This window comes from Canis lupus, chromosome 14, assembly GCF_011100685.1.
Source record: "Canis lupus familiaris isolate Mischka breed German Shepherd chromosome 14, alternate assembly UU_Cfam_GSD_1.0, whole genome shotgun sequence".
NCBI classification, from domain to species: Eukaryota; Metazoa; Chordata; class Mammalia; order Carnivora; family Canidae; genus Canis; species Canis lupus.
In genome coordinates, this window is record NC_049235.1 from 40,765,904 (window position 1) to 40,782,214 (window position 16,311).

General features: G+C 37.7%; 1 protein-coding gene across 1 annotated transcript in view; it reads right to left on the reverse strand.

Annotated features, from left to right (window-relative positions):
- Positions 1-2,425: 2,425 nt before the first annotated feature.
- HIBADH (3-hydroxyisobutyrate dehydrogenase) overlaps positions 2,426-16,311 on the reverse strand; it is a 108,089-nt gene continuing 94,203 nt past the window's right edge. The window contains exons 6-8 of the mRNA XM_038557189.1: positions 15,541-15,617; positions 7,955-8,111; positions 2,426-3,373 (exon numbers count right to left, since the gene is read on the reverse strand). Coding sequence (XP_038413117.1) covers positions 3,215-3,373; positions 7,955-8,111; positions 15,541-15,617 — 393 coding nt within the window. The 3' untranslated portion in view covers positions 2,426-3,214. The remainder of the gene's footprint in view (positions 3,374-7,954; positions 8,112-15,540; positions 15,618-16,311) is intronic.

Sequence of the window (16,311 nt, forward strand, 5' to 3'; positions counted from 1 at the left end):
GCAGTCATCAGCTGGGGGGACGTTTGGATTACTTCCACTTTTTGCTATGAATGTTCATGTAGAAGTTTCTGTACCGATGTGTATTTTCATTTTTCTTGAGTACATATCTAGGAGTGGTATGTACTCAAGGATCCAGCAATAGATACCAATTGCTGGATCTTGTGGTAACTCTATGTTTAATCCTTCAAGGTACTGCCACTCTTTTCCAACGTGGCTGCACCTTTTTTTATATTCCCGGCAGTCAAGAGGGTTTTACTTCCCCACATGCTTGCCAACACTTGTGATTGTCCTGTATTCATACATATTTTTTTTTGCTTCAAGTTTCCATGCAAGCATTTAATTTTTTAAAAAAGATTTTATTTATTTATTCATGAGAGACACAGAGAAAAGAGAGGCAGAGACACAGGCAGAGGGAGAAGCAGGCTCCATGCAGGGAGCCCAATGTGGGATTCGATCCCAGGACTCCAGGACCATGTCCTGGGCCGAAGGCAGGCGCTCAACCACTGAGCCACCCAGGCGTCCCTAAGCAAGCATTTAATATTCGGTACATTGCTTATGACAGCTCTATAGATGAGAAAACTAAGTCAGTGGAAGAGGAACTTCAACATCCTGAGAGGCTGGTAAAGTCCTTCCTAGCACTAATATTCTTTTATGTTGAAAGCTGCATAATTAATTTCCACATGACTCTGTCTTTCATGAAAGAGGCTTACAAGTCTGACACATGATCTGTTTGTGCTGGCTTTTTGTTCTCAGAGATCCATCCCTGCCTGTCCCCTTACCCCCTTCACTAAAATATATCGCTTGGTGGGGCACATGGGTGGCTCAGTGGTTGAGCGTCTCCCTCTGGCTCAGGGTGTGATCCCGGGGTCCTGGAATCCAGTCCCACATCGGGCTTCTCGCAGGGAGGTTGCTTCTCCTTTTGCCTAAGTCTCTGCATCTCTCTGTCTCTCTCATGAATAAAATCTTAAAAAAATAAAATAAAAGATATCACTTAACATGTGTCCTCTCTTTTGTGCACTACTTCTTCCCCTTCCCTGGATCATTTCACTTCCATCAGCATAGCCCATAATATCTCCAGTCTTAAAAATATCAATAAAATTTCCCTTGACCCCATATCCCTGCCAGAATCTGTCCCATTTGTGTTTCCTCTTAAGAGCAAAACTGTGAGAATTGTCTCTACTCTCTGTTTCCAGTTTCTCTTCCCATTCCCTCATGCTCAATGTCATTTCCAACACACCCTAGAACACTTGTCAGAGCCACCAATGACTATGCCAAATCCACACCATTAGTTCTCAGTTCTTGACATTCATTACTCAACTTATCAGTAGCTTTTGATACAAATAATCACTGCTCCTTAAAACACCATCCTCATCCTCATTTGGTTGCCAGGTCACAACTCCCATTGTTTTCCCACCTTATTGTCACTCTTTCTCAGTCTGATTTGCTGGCTCTGGCTCATTTTCCCAACCACCGGAAATGAGAGTAACACAAGGTATGGTCTTGGACCTTTCTTTGCTTTTCCTCACTTAGGTGACTACTAGGCACCTAAGTTACAGAGGTTTTTCTCCTAAACTTCCCACATCCTCCCCAGAGTAAATGGTAACTCCTTTTTTCCATTTTCCCCACCAACCTTGGATTCTATCTTGACTCCTCCTTTCTCTCTCACCCTATCAGTTAGTGGATCTATCTCTTATGTTCAAATCTGAAATTTCTTGCTTTGTCCATCATTAACATTCTGGTCCCAGCCCCCACTGGGGGCTCATTTTGTTCTGTTCATCACCATAGCGCCAGCACTTATAATAGTGCCTGGGATTTTTTTTTAATCTTTTTTTTTTTTTTTCAAGACTTTATCTATTTATTCATGAGAGACACAGAGGGAGAGAGAGAGGCAGAGACACAGGCAGAGGGAGAAGCAGGCTCCGTGCAGGGAGTCCATGTGGGACTCAATCCCAGGTCTCCAGTATCAGGCCCCAGGCTGAAGGCGGTGTTAAACTGCTGAGCCACCAGGGCTGCCCTGGGATTTTTTTTTTTTTTTTTTTTTTTTTATCACCAGGAATATGATGGAAATAGTAGTACTTCTGCCAAATTTGGTGTCTAGGTCTATCATCAGGAATATTCCTAAATGCTGTGGTAGGGAAAGTGGCAAATGCACTCAACACTGGGGGATAATCCATTTAATGCAGGCTGAATTCCCATGCACCCACAATTTAGAAAATATTCAAATGAATACCCATTAAGGATTCAAACAGAGCCCAGCAGGATGCTGGCTTGCCACTGCCCAAAGGAGACTCCAGACTCTGTTCTTTTGACCTCCCCTCCCTTCCTTCCTTTTCTTCCACCTTTCCCCATCAGTCTGTAACACTAGCTTGTCAGACCACTTAGTTGTTCACCAAATGACTGGGAAGACACAAAAACTCCAAGAAAGTATTATCAGCATAGAAATTTATTTGAATTCAAAATAATACGGTTATATTTAGAATAACATAATAATTATCTAAAGCAAATATCATCATTGGCTCTGAAACAGTTCTAAAGATGTCATTCTTTTGAAGTCAAAAAATATGTAGTAAGAATGTATAAGGAAGCAAAAATATAAAAAACAAGTTTGCTGAGTATTGGGAGTTGTAACAAGGACACACTAAGATAATGTAACAGAGTCCAAATTATAATACATGCAGCAAAGAGTTCTCTGGCTTTATCAACTTCCTGGAAAATCAGTAACCTCAGTACTGCAAGAATACCACCACTTGGTTAACCAGACTAACTTCCTGAGGGACACAGGTAGTAATTCATTATACTTCCCCTTTTTCTACCTCTTTCCCTGACACCAATTTCTTTTCTTTCAGATAGGTTTCATCCTGCTGAAAAAATACTTGGCTTTATCTGTAAAGTGGAGTAAATAATATCCTGATTGAAGTATGCTACGATTTAGTTGAAGGTGCTCAGGGATCAAACTTCTGAAAAAGGTTAATCAGCTAGTTAGCAGAGACCATCAGTGGCTTACAGGAAAAAAAAAAATTCAGATAACACGTTTGCTAAATAGATGAAAAGAATAAGCAGTTAAAAATGGGTGAAAAATCCTAGGGTTTACTGGGACCTAGACAATCAAAAGCAGACAGGTGACCTTTGATTAAACCCATTTACTTGTGGAGTGAGCTATACAGAGGCTCCAGAAAGTTTAGTTTCCAACAGTGTCCACGGCCAAAGGGCAAACTCAGAAGGTCTCTTCCTCTCGTAGAAACTGGAAGACTGACGAGAAGTCTTTCTTTGAGTAACCCTTTGCACACATCATCCTGTAGATCTGATGGGCTTGACTACCCAGAAGGATTGGGCTCTTCGTGCTGGTGGCAGAGTCTTGTGCTAACCCCAGATCCTAAATTGGTCAAGGGCAGGAGGGAACATAATGAGATCAATAGTTAAGGCTCACTTTGGAACTGTGGCTCCTAATACTTTGGTTTCAAAGAAGGAGAAATGGAGTCTGAAAAAACAAGATACTTAGGAACACTGTGGTAAGTTATATATATTTTTATATATAAAATATATATTTTTTATATATAAGTTATATATATTTTCATATAGCTGCAAAACTGCTCCAGACAGAAACCTTAATTTCCGAGTGCCCTCTCCACTCTTCAACCCAGACCTGTTTTGTTTTGTTTTGACTTTGGACAGGGGTTACTATACAGATGAGATCATACAGGGAAATGCTTTTTCCAATCTGCAAAAGTCTGTAAGCCTAAGACAAACCCCATCATGGAATTACTGATTATCCATTCAATCTTTTATTCAACAAATATTTAACAACTGCTGTATGCTGGGCACTGTTCCAAGTGCTGGTGATACCGGCATGATGAGACTAAGTCACTGTTCTCACGAAGCTTGGGGAAGATGGACAACAGAACAAATACTCAAACTTCAGACAATGACTAGCACTATGAAGAAAGATAAAGCAGGGGTTGGTAAGTGGTGGACAAGGGTCGGGTAGAAGGAAGCGAGTTCTGCTAGACGAAATGTTTAGGGAAGACCACTCTGAGGTGAAGACACTTGACCTAACAATCTGAATGTTAGGGAGTAGTGAGTTCTTTGGAGAGTAGAGGAAGGAGAGTTTCAGGTAGATGGGACAGCAAGATAAAGGCCGTGTGGGGGGACATGGCTTGAATATTCAAGAAATAGCAAGCAGGCCAATGCAGCTGAATGAGAGTGAACCAAGGGGGCTGGAGAGGGAAATGAGTCTAAGATGGATATAGGTAAAACACAGCAGATACATTAGGTAAGGAGTTTGGGATTTTAAATGCAACGAGACATCTACCTTCATGACAACCCTTTAATATCTTACCAAGCTAATGCTTCATTCTGAGAGTTTCAGAAAACTTATGGCTATTTAAAAATAGATAAAAGTTAACATTATAAATCTTTTATAGTTAAGCTGTAGCTAATGAATATCCACTACCATAAAAATGGAATCTTGTCCAAACCTGAAATATCTGGGGTTGATGGAAGACAATGAAAGCTTGGATAATTGAAATATTCCCCACATTTCCTTTTATTTGTGATTTTATAAGAGCTGCAAACTAGTGGCAAAACCAACTAGATCTTCCTCTTACCCTTAAATCATCACTCCCCCAACCAATGGAAAAGTCAGCCAACAACAAAAAGGGAAAGCAACATGCCAGACGAGAAATATTTCTACTCTCTGAGGAATATTGTTGATAATGGAGCAGTTATTGATACCATCCACTAAAGGAAAAAATTACTCAAAGAAAAAATAAGTCTCTTGAATATGTATGATGGTATAGGTGCAAACATTATTTTGTGCTTATTTGTATAATTTTCACATGTAGACAACAGAGTTGAAAAAACTGCTTAACCTTAAATTCTTTTACAGATTCCTAGAAATAAAAAAAGGGAGTTTAGTTGTTACCCACACGGTTAACAAATATGCAGCTGCACTACTGCTTATACCCAGACAGACCTTTCTTGTTGACATCATTCTGCAGCGTATCTGCAAGATGCGCTTATTTTCAAATGATAGGGAAGAAACACGTACATAGACTGCATTCAACTTTTAACTTAGTTAACTAGAACAGAAGAACTCACAGTTAAACATAACATACTGAAGAGAACACAATCCTATCGGGAAGAAAAGTCTAGAGGTTTTTCAAATGCTCAAGTATATATCCCAGATAAAATCTAACAAAACCAAATACAGGAACAGTAAAATAGCTTTGGTGCCTGCTACCTTAAAGGATGGCCATTCGAAAAAGAGAAAAGTGATTAGTCAGTCTCTAAAAGTCTGGGAGAACATATAATGTTTGTCCTTCTCCGACTGATTTACTTCACTCAGCATAATACCCTCCAGTTCCATCCACGTTGAAGCAAATGGTGGGTATTTGAGGCATGTCTATCTTGAAATGTTAGAAAAAGAAGGCATCCTTTGAAGCTTATAATATATAATTTAAAATAAACAGATTTTCCACTTCACTAATCAAATATTTATGAATTCATGAGCTAAGTGGGTAGTTCAGGAAAAAATATAACAATTGCAGTAAGTTTTCAACAAGTTAATGGAAGACCAAGTTGTTATGTTTTACAAGGAAATGGGTATATTGGGGGAATACCAAGAGTCATTGTGATTTTTCCATATGTTGTCCTGTAGTGGTCTGTCACAGACAGACATCTAGCTTGGAGAGTTCAGCAGAATGATCTAGTTTTCATACTGACTGTTCTGATTATACATACATAACATGCTAGAATTTTACGATGTTAAGACCTAGAAATAAATGTACAAGCCTCTACTTCAATGACACACTAACATCATATCCCCTAGCACAATAAAACTCAATGGCAGTTGAGCAAAATGTCTCTTAAAAAGCAAAGCCTTGATCTTCCCGACCAGATATGGCTGCTTTAATCAATGTAGCATCGATGGGGATTTCTTTAACCTCCGTCAATTTCTCTATGCCAATCTAATTAGCTATGGTTTCTGTTAACAGCAATCTAAAGTAACAAAAGATTTTTTTTTAAGTTCCTAAGTACTCTCATTCCAAACGAAATTAATAAGTCTTCCTCTTTATAAGGGAAATCACAACTGCATTTCATAGAGGAAATGGGGGTAAAGGAGAATAGAAATATCCATATGTTTTACTCCTGCCTTGCCTCGTGCTGTTAGTAGAAAACGCTACCATTTATTATCAAGAAAGTTATTTTAAAGGAAGCACTTTAACGGTGGTGGATTCTTGGTGGGCAGGGACACTTAAGCAAATGGCAAAAGTGCAGGTGTGCCACAGAGTGGAGGACAGCTAGGGCAGAGTCCCCAGACAAAGACAGTACTGCAGAAGACCAGGAGGCCAGACAAATTCATCTGACCCTTTTGATTAGAAGCCTCCTATTTTTATTTCACTCTACTTGTTGGCTGTTTGCTCTGTTGGAACCATTAGCAGTATTACAGAAACGGAATAACCCAATGGCTCACAACCCACTTCATATGGATACAGAATAGAAACTGAGCATACACTTCATATGGATACAGAATAGAAACTGAGCATAAATGTGATTTTTTCCATTCTTCCATGTGCCCTAATAAATCACCTGCAGTTTCGATGAAAACAATACACTTAAGGAACTACTTCCTGTTTCTAACAACAGGCTACACAACACAATTACAAAAGTCTGTATGGAGGATATGCAAACAGAAATACAGGATACAGATTGGCATAAAAGTATTTTCTTAAATGAAACATGAGGAGAAATCAAACTGCAAAATAACAAACATAGTTTCAAACACTGCCCTAGCCAATAAATAAAGTGTGCTGATGACACGCCAGGAAATGCAACAGAAGCTGGGACAGAGGAGGCAAGGAAACACGGTGCAAGCAGAGGAACAGTCAGCCTGGAGGTTTGCAAGTGAGAGACAACAGGCAAAAATGAGTTCAGTATGGCTGAAGCCAAGACAGGAGCTGGGAGGGCAGAAACAAGATCGTAGGACAAGCAAAGGCTAAATGGAGGGCTTTGTAGGACAACTTGCAGAGATGGACTTTAATCAACAAGGGATTGGAAACCATGAAAGAGACTTAGAAGGAGAAAAGGCCCACTCGGGTTTTTACATCTCAGGGAGCCTGCTCTTTCCCAAGATGTAGAAAATGAACCGGAGAGGAATATGAAAGGCAAGGAGACCAGTAAGGGGCTGATGTGGCATACCTAAAGGAGGCTTAGCCAAGGTACTCGCAGTGGCAGAGGAGGCGACTGCATGAATTCAAGGCACATTTAGAAATAGAATGGACAGAATGTGATGGAGAATGAAGAAAAGTAAACTAAATATGGTGTCCAGGCATGTGCTTTATTACTTTTGTAAAGGGGCGGGGGTGGGGGGTGGTGTCAATTATGGGAGCAGGGTGGGGTGGGAAATAGCTTTATGCAGAAATCTGAAAGTCTATTCCTTTAAAATGTATTTTCTAAAGTGGAGATCACAAATAGGAGGAGGCCAACAATTTGCTTTTCAGATGACTTTACACATTCCTAATACACACATTTCTAAAGCAGGAAGATGTATTTAGAAATCTAGTATCCTGAAAAAGATCCTCTCTTCTATTGTGATGGGTGTATCTAACGTCAATGTATTGTCAGAAAATTCTTACTGTGTCCATTCTAAGGATTTGGTGAATCAATGAAAATTTCTGATGAATCACAAAATTTTGCCATCTCCTATTACAAACAAACCCGAGCACAAAATAAAACTCCCAGCTATTCTTCTCATCTAAAAGGGCAGGAATCTAAATGAACAAGATAAGGATTTTTATCCAAGCTAAGTTTTAACTCATTTCGAGTGAGTAAGTGAATCATTATTTTAGTAATCTTGCCTTCTAGGATAGACCTATGCTTTGTTAGAACGGGGGGGGGTGGTTGGACCATTAAACATTTTTTTCCCTCTCTCGGGTAGTGTCAGCATTTACTATACCTTAGCCATGAGCGTTGCTCCAAATCCACCCTGATAGTTATTAGCTGATGGAACTCCATCCATCACCCCAGGTACGGGATTGTAAGTGTCACTGGACCAACACCGTCCTGAGCTCATATTTAGGATTTTCGCCAACAGTTTTGGGTCAAGCCCTAACCTGTCAAAGGTCAAAGAAGGAAGTGTCAAATGTCAAAATGTACAAGTCATGCGTGACTTACTTACATATGAGGATGCTCCATCTTCTTTCTCCATTTATTATGTGTCTTCAAAAATCAAAGCAGATTGATGAGAGCAAAGAACCCAATCTTAAATTACATCGCATTAAAAGCTAATGATTAAACATTTTGGAACCAGCAAGTTCCATGCTGAGAGAAAACCTTCTGTACTATCCTACTTTTAACAAATACCACACAATTGCCAAAGTGTTGATTTATCTCACACATGGGTTTTCTAGTCTTTCGGATATTATTGCATTTATGTGTCACATAAGAACCTTAAACCAATATGATAATCTAAATTCTACATTCTTTGTTCACAAATGATATATTTCAGAAAGAAACACTGACACATGAACTATGCATCATGGGCGTCCATGTGCCTGCATTTATATGTATGTTTATTCGTTTAGCTTTTATGAGAATGAATGCAAGAGATGAGCCATGAGCAGTAAAATGAGCTTAAGAGAAGTTATCATTATAAAAGAAGACATTTCTTGCTGCAAACTTTTCCTTATTTATTAAATCTTCATTAGATGATCTTGCTTATGAAGCAAGTCTGCACAGAGCTGTGACATATGCTATCTATTCAGAGACATGCATTATAGTTCTGGGTCAACTGCTGATAAGGTTACTGATCCTGATAAAACAAAGCTTGCCCAAGCGGAAACATCATTTGTTCTATCACTGAGCTGATGGCATCAACGGCTGTTCAATATGGACTCCGAAAAAAAGGAGAATCAAAATGCTGTGATACTTTGATTCTGAGTATCTTAATGCAGTTTGGGAAGCACCGTTTTGCTAAGTATCACTGTATCAAGTTTCAAATAAAACTTTCTACCCAGCAATTTATTGGTTTCTTTCATACAAAGAGCCATTATCAAACAATTGTCATAAAAGCTTTCTGCTTTCTCTTAGAACCAATCTCTTTCAGAATTAAAAAAAAAAAAAAGATGGAAAAGAGACACATGTAAATGTGTAACAAATTGTGCATTTTGGCATGCCTAAGTTCTTGTTTACCTCCTGTGTTTGAAACCTAGGTCTGTTTATTTCCCAATGTGAGTATCATGACCAGTACAACATTTTTCCAATGCTAGAACAAGGGGCAGGTAGGGCCGACAGCCAGGATATGTTTGGACTTAGCACATAATACAACTGTTTTATAATCAGGCTTCGAGAAGTAGCTGTGGTTCAAAGGATATATATGGCGTGCCATATATGTGAATTCGTATGGTAGAGACCATGTTATAACGGGGTTTTCTTAAGGATTATAACAGAAGATTCACTCTAAATCAGCTGTCACACATTCCATTCAATGGTGGACTGCCAGAAAGAACCCAACAGTTCATTCATTCCTTTATAAAAATCCAAGTTTATTACAGGTATAGTTTGCTATTGATGCTTTCCCTTTTTAAATAAAATGAAGCTATCAGTATGCTGTTATAGTAGATGACTTGGGAAAAGATAAAGCCAATGTGCATAGGGAATAATATGAAAAGTAAAATCACAAATAAATTAACAAGTAGTCTGCTGTAACTGCATATATATTCTCTAAGCACAACTGTTCAAGAATGTCTATGTCTAATGTGTTCCATGAGTAGGGAATATTTTTAAGACCCCAAAACATGGCTCTTCCCTTTTTTTTTTTTAAAGATTATGTTTATTTATTCATGATAGACGTAGAGAGAGAGAGGCAGAGACACCGGCAGAGGGAGAAGCAGGCTCCATGCCGGGAGCCTGACGTGGGACTCGATCCTGGGACTCCAGGATAGCACCCTAGGCCAAAGGCAGGTGCTAAACTGCAAGCTACCAGGGATCCCAAGCCACCCAGGGATCCCGGCTCTTCCCTTTCATTTGAAATATAATTAAGGTGTTTCTGAATTTAGGTTTTCTTTTAAAATGGCCCATCACATTTAAAACAGCAGAGATACTCCTCTCTTCATAATCTACCTGGTTATACTCAACAGTACTCACAATAGTCTTTACTGCTAAAGCAATTCATACTCTGTCTCTAGTACTCACCAAAATGGTGAGCAAAGCTCATTATCCTTTGTAAAACCCTACATTTCATTTCTCTTGAGTGTTCGAGGAAAAATACTGGCACTGATTTATGGAACCCTGTTTGGTGAACATATTACTATTTAGAAGCATCCCGAGGGGCACGCAAAAAAGCCAGGTGGCAGTTGTTACATGCTCACTTTCAAATCTGATGCTTCCCCACTGTGCTGACTCCCCTTTAGGAGATGGCTACTCCCTCTCCGCTTTTTCTCCCCTGACTCCCCACCCTACAGCAAAGTGTATCATTAAAAAGAGCAAGTTAGAAGTGTTTTGCATTTCATCTTTCTGAGGATTCTTTCACTGGCACATATATAACTGACAGTTAAAATTAGACATAATATTAAAATCAGTTACTGAAGTCTTCTGTCTTCCACTGTGCCTAAGGCTTGTAATGGTCTGAAACCAGCTAGAATACACAGTAATTGTCATTCAGAGAGTCTATCCTAGAACGTCATGCTTCACTGGAGAAGACTGAGTTTCCATTTGAAATCAACAAATTAATCCAAGACAGGTATCTGAAAGGGCAAGTTTAATAGGAAGCAGCTACTGGGCTCTCAACCATGATAAAATGTTATTGCTGTTTCCCTGTAAATTGGCTGGGAACATATGATACTTTCTGCATAAGAGCCCCATTGCTGTTCAGGAGATATACAGCTCAAGCCATCAAAAGGATGACAGTCTGTCAGTCCCCATAATAACTTGCCACTGGATGTGGTTCGAGAGTGTGCGCGTGCATGCATGTGGCTTTACAATTGCTGGAATGTTCTCTGATATAAACAGAGAATGAATTCATTGCTCTGACCGCATATATAATGCAACTCAAATAAACATCACTGTGTCAAATCTACTCACCTTTAAATCACAATAATTTTAAATGAACTTTTGAGAGAAGTAAAAATGATGCATATACTGTAAAAAAAAATTAAAAGAGAATCCAAATGTTTGCCTTCACTGTAACCAAGGCTTTTAAGGACCAAAAAGGTCTGTTCACCTTATATTCTCTAGAAGATTCTATATTGTCTAGTTTTATGTAAGAACAAAGCAAATTATGTCACTAAACTGAAATGTTTATATCACAGAAACAGATCTGGAAATGAAACACTTAAGACTATGTCAGTTTTAATCAATCATTCACTTATTCATCAATGTTTACACAGATCTGCCATGTGCAGGTGCTGTGCTTGGAGCCAAGGAGACATATGTAAGGAAGCTAAGAAGAGGCTGTGTCTGGCCTCCAGGAATGGGCCAGTTAAGACACATACACACAGGTAAGTTTTACCTGAGTCAGGAGAAGTGCCTCCCTCCCCCTTTCCCCTTACAAATCTTCACTGAGTACCTACTCCATGCTAGGTATGTTCTTAAGATACATCAATGAGGAGATAAAGCCAACCGCTTTCATGGAGCTTGCATTCTAGGCGGGGGAGACAGGCAATAAACAAACACATAAATAGACATGCCAGCTGGTGAGAAGTGTTATGAAGAAACTATTTAAAAGTACAGCTCAGGAGCACCTTGGTGGCTCAGTCAGTTAAGCGTCTGCCTTTGGCTCAGGTAATGATCCCAGGATCCTGGGATAGGGTCCTAGGATGGAGCCCCACATCAGGCTCCCTGCTCAGTGGGGAGCCTGCTTCTCCCTCTCCCTCGGCCTGATGCTCCGCCTGTTTGTGCTCTGTTAAATAAATAAATACAATCTTAAAAAAAAAAAAAAAAAAAGGAGAACTCAATTCAAATACTAACCACAGGCACCGTCAATCACATCAATAACTACCATGTTGAGCACCTACAATGTGCCAGAACTGGTTTAAAAGATTCACATGTTTTAGCTCATTTAATTTTAGCAACAGTCCTGTAAATAGATATTATTCTTTTTGTCATTTTATAGATGAGAAAAGCTTAAGTCTGTGGCAGAGCTAGGATATAGGCATTGACAGACACCCAAAATCCCACCTCCTGAATCTCATTGGGTCATGTGGGTAGTGAACTTAACAGTCAATAATCCAATATGATGGTGTCTTATCAGTTTACTAAAAAAATTTGATCAAACTTTTATTATAAACCGTTTGCCACTTGTTAATTATTGTATATGTATTAAGGTATACAGCTAAGAGGCTTCAGGTCATCACAAAATGAAAATATAACACTGTCCTAAGGGCAGTAGCCAAGAAACTAAAATTATGCTTATGGGAAAGTTCTCATCTTGAACAGCCTTCCAGAACTTCAACAGTTTTAAGTTTCTTTTAAGGTGGAAGACATGGTTGTTGCTACAAGGGCCTGGGACCAGGCTGGTAATGCAAGTGACAGGTTATACCACCAATATTGAGAAAAAAAAAAAAGGGAAAAAAGTCAATTCCTGGCAGAGCAAAAATAAAAACAACACAACAAAACTTCCATGATCAACATTGTTCCTTTGTGATGTACAGGAATAAAACTTCTCTAACCTAAGCAGGGTACCTTCGGTGCCATAAAACTATGTTCTAAGTCCTAATTAGAACCCAATTAGAAGGTAAAAGATATAATAAAAAAGAATCTCAAAATATGTTGTATACCCATATTTTTTATGCTTTACTTTTCTTACAGCATTTTAAAATTTCACTAACACCCATAAAAATTTACTGTAAAAGATCGTAGGGTCACTAAGGGTTTTAAACTGTAAGGTTTTATTCTATTTTTTTTTAATATGGGAAACAGTTTTCTAGAAAAAATACTGACTTATGAGGATGAAATTAATCAGAAATGATCACTTCATAGGACTAGGTGACTCAATTTGTAAATGTTGACACTAATGCTCTAAAAAAATTTCACTTCAGAGTGAACAGAATATAAATGTGGCTGAGCCACTTTGATGCCGTACTACTTTGTGGGAATTTACTACTTGGGAATTTATGCTTGCTGATGCCAATTTTCTCTTTCACCTTGCAAAGCTCAATAAATCGTGGCCACTCTCTATACTCTATTAGAGAACAATCCTGTCATTTTAAACCATGTCTGTAAACCATGGAGAAAAGACAATAGCAAAAGCAATCATTTTTAGGACTTTCAAACCACTGAGAATCTTTGTAAGATAAACTGATAAAATCCTAATGTTATGAAAATAAGCAATTCATTAGTATAATCCAAGGCACCAGAAACTTATAAGTTAATATAACAGTTAAGTAAAACTAGGGAGTTCCTAATTTGTGTCCATTCTTTATATATAATACATGTGAATATTAGATAGATATAGTAATATACATATATATGTATTGGTAACCAATGTATGTACAGTTTCAGAAAAATTAAACATTTAAAGTTTCATCTTTCTAAGCCCTGTTTTTATCATATTGGATCAAAACCAATAATAAAGGAAACCTATCTGTTGCTTTTGCTTTTAACATCTCTATTTGAAATTTTATCTTAGTCTCGGGGTCCAAGTCCCTGCTCCGCAGTGTCGGGTATACTTGGACCCAAGCTCGAGCTTGTAAATAAACCCTCGTGTGTTTGCAAAAAAAAAAAAAAAAGAAATTTGATCACTTTTCATCTTCTCTTTGATAATAAACTCACTGTAGTTGCCAATGTATATATTTCATTTTATATACAATTTATTTGATTCAAATGACTTTCATGCTATTCTTGATTAGCTGGTGTTTGGAGTTAGACTTCTATAAGCACTAACCATACAAAAAGTTCATTTTAGGATAGCAAGTGATTATCTAATAAGAGTTTTGATAAGGAAATTATCTGAGCAAGGCCAGAGAATGCATCACTATTCCTAAAGAAGACCCTGACCCAGTGATGCTCGAGTAAGAAGCAAGAATAAAAAACAAACTGACAAAGATAAAGAAGGAAATTTCAGTAGAGCATAGCCCAGGTTATCTACACTTTGGCTTTTTTATTAGATAATTCATTTATATCCAAAAGAATGAAACTAAAATTCTAAGGATGCATATGCATAGTAATACTCCAATCCTATTGTCAACACCAATTAATTTTGGTTCCAGAAATTTACATCTTCCTCTTCCATGAAATTAGTCTGGAGGATGGACATGAAAACGAGTTACTAGTAACAAGTTTTTCATTTGAGTAAGTGACCCATAGCCTAAAACTGGCTACAATACAGACATACCACTCTGAACAACTTCCTGTATCCTACCAGTTTTATTAAGGCTTTGTACAGATATGCCTTACCATCTTACAGACATTCAATTTTAAAATGTAAATGGTACAGGATATTGATAAACCAATTAGCACTGATGCAAAGCAAATTCCTCTTTTATCTCAATTACAACATGACAACTTAATAGGTCAAGATAGTTTAACATCTGAGACAAGGGCAATTCAATAAACAACAGCATCTTGATATGGTAATTAAGAGGAAATGTGAATCCATTACTGTGTTTTAAAAAATATCTCAAGCACTTTGGCTCTTTTTTATTGCTTTTATCAAAAGCTGTGATATGAAACACTACTCTGACTTGTGAAATATCTGGTAAGCAGTTTGGGGAAGTGTGAAGAAAACACCTGAGTAAAGCATCTTGCTAATTAAGCATTTTCTAAAGTAAGAAATGTATATTTATTATTATGATATACAAAACATTCAAAAAATTAATTAGGTGATTAATCATATGTAACATTCCTAACCCAAAAGATTAAAGGCTAAAATTAAGACATTAACCTTAAGCATTCTAAAGGATGATGATCATCATAGGAGAAACAAAATTCCTGCATCATTTTAAGCAAAGTATGAATGCCATTTTATTTTAATGGAAAGATATATCCTTAATGTAAAGTAACAAAAACGTAAGCAAGTTAAAATAAAAGAATTACGCGCGTGAGTTGCAGCTTTATGAATGCCATTCAGTTTATCCCAAGACTAAACAACCAAGAGCCCTTTTAGTGTAGATTTTGGAGACTATATTTAAAGTAGATACATAAAACCGGTCATGTGGTAGCATAATACCTGAATTCACCATACATTAAAACAGTGTTTTATACAAATTTGTCCTACACTGCTGAAGTACGTTTAAATTTTTATAGTAAAAGTGTTTCTTGCATTTCAATACAAGAAAAGCAATGGTGCTCCCATAAAAAAGGGATAATGTAACTTCGAATATATAGCACAAATACATTTTATGGCTATGGCAAAGACTACCATGCTCTCTGGAGTCCTATTGGTCATCAAATAAGCAAAATCTATTACAGTTCAATAATGAAGTACTTTCAAAATGTTCCTGGATAACTCATTTATCTCTCATGAACATTTTTTTTGACATCAGAAAATCAAATAGGAAAGCTCATAAAAATTGTTAGTACATGAAAAATATATATTCAACAAACCTGATTCCAAGATTCATAGCTTCAGCAGTTCCAATCATACTAATGGCTAACAGCATGTTGTTGCAGATCTTTGCAGCCTGAAAATAAATGGAGTACATATTAAATATCTTTATTTTCAAGTTGTAGCTCACAGGAAGTTGTTTTTTACTCAACCCCACAAGTTTTTTTTTTTTCCTAAAAGTAAGAGCATTTAGCTGTTGATTCTCTCAAATGGGGAAAGGAACATGGTGCCACATGCCTCCTTCCGAGCCTACCAGGCTATCTGGGAGCAGACTCCTCCACTGGGTAAGAATCTCATAGTGGTGACTAAGCTCTTCCTGTGGGCTCAGTCTAGAAGAAATACTGGTCTATGTGGTATGACTGCCTTTTTTTTTTTTTTTTCCAGTTTCATTCAAATAGAGTTGACATACAGCACTGTATACATTTAGGTTGTACAGCATAATGATTTGACTTACACATAGCATGCAATGGTTACCATAAGTTAACATCCACCATCTCATACAGATATAAAAACTACATGTACATATATATTTTTTTCCTTGTGATGAAACCTCTTAGGATTTACTCTCTTGATACGTTCCATATATATCATGCGGCAGTGTTAGCTCTAGTCATCATGTTGTACTAAATCCCCTAGCACAACTGCTCTTTATGGAATGAGGCTTACATCCTAATTTGGGCAATGGAGTAATACACTGAAGATAAAGGCAACAAACAAACAAAATTTGGAAAATTGTATGGCTATAAGATCACTGAGGGCAGGAGCAGAGA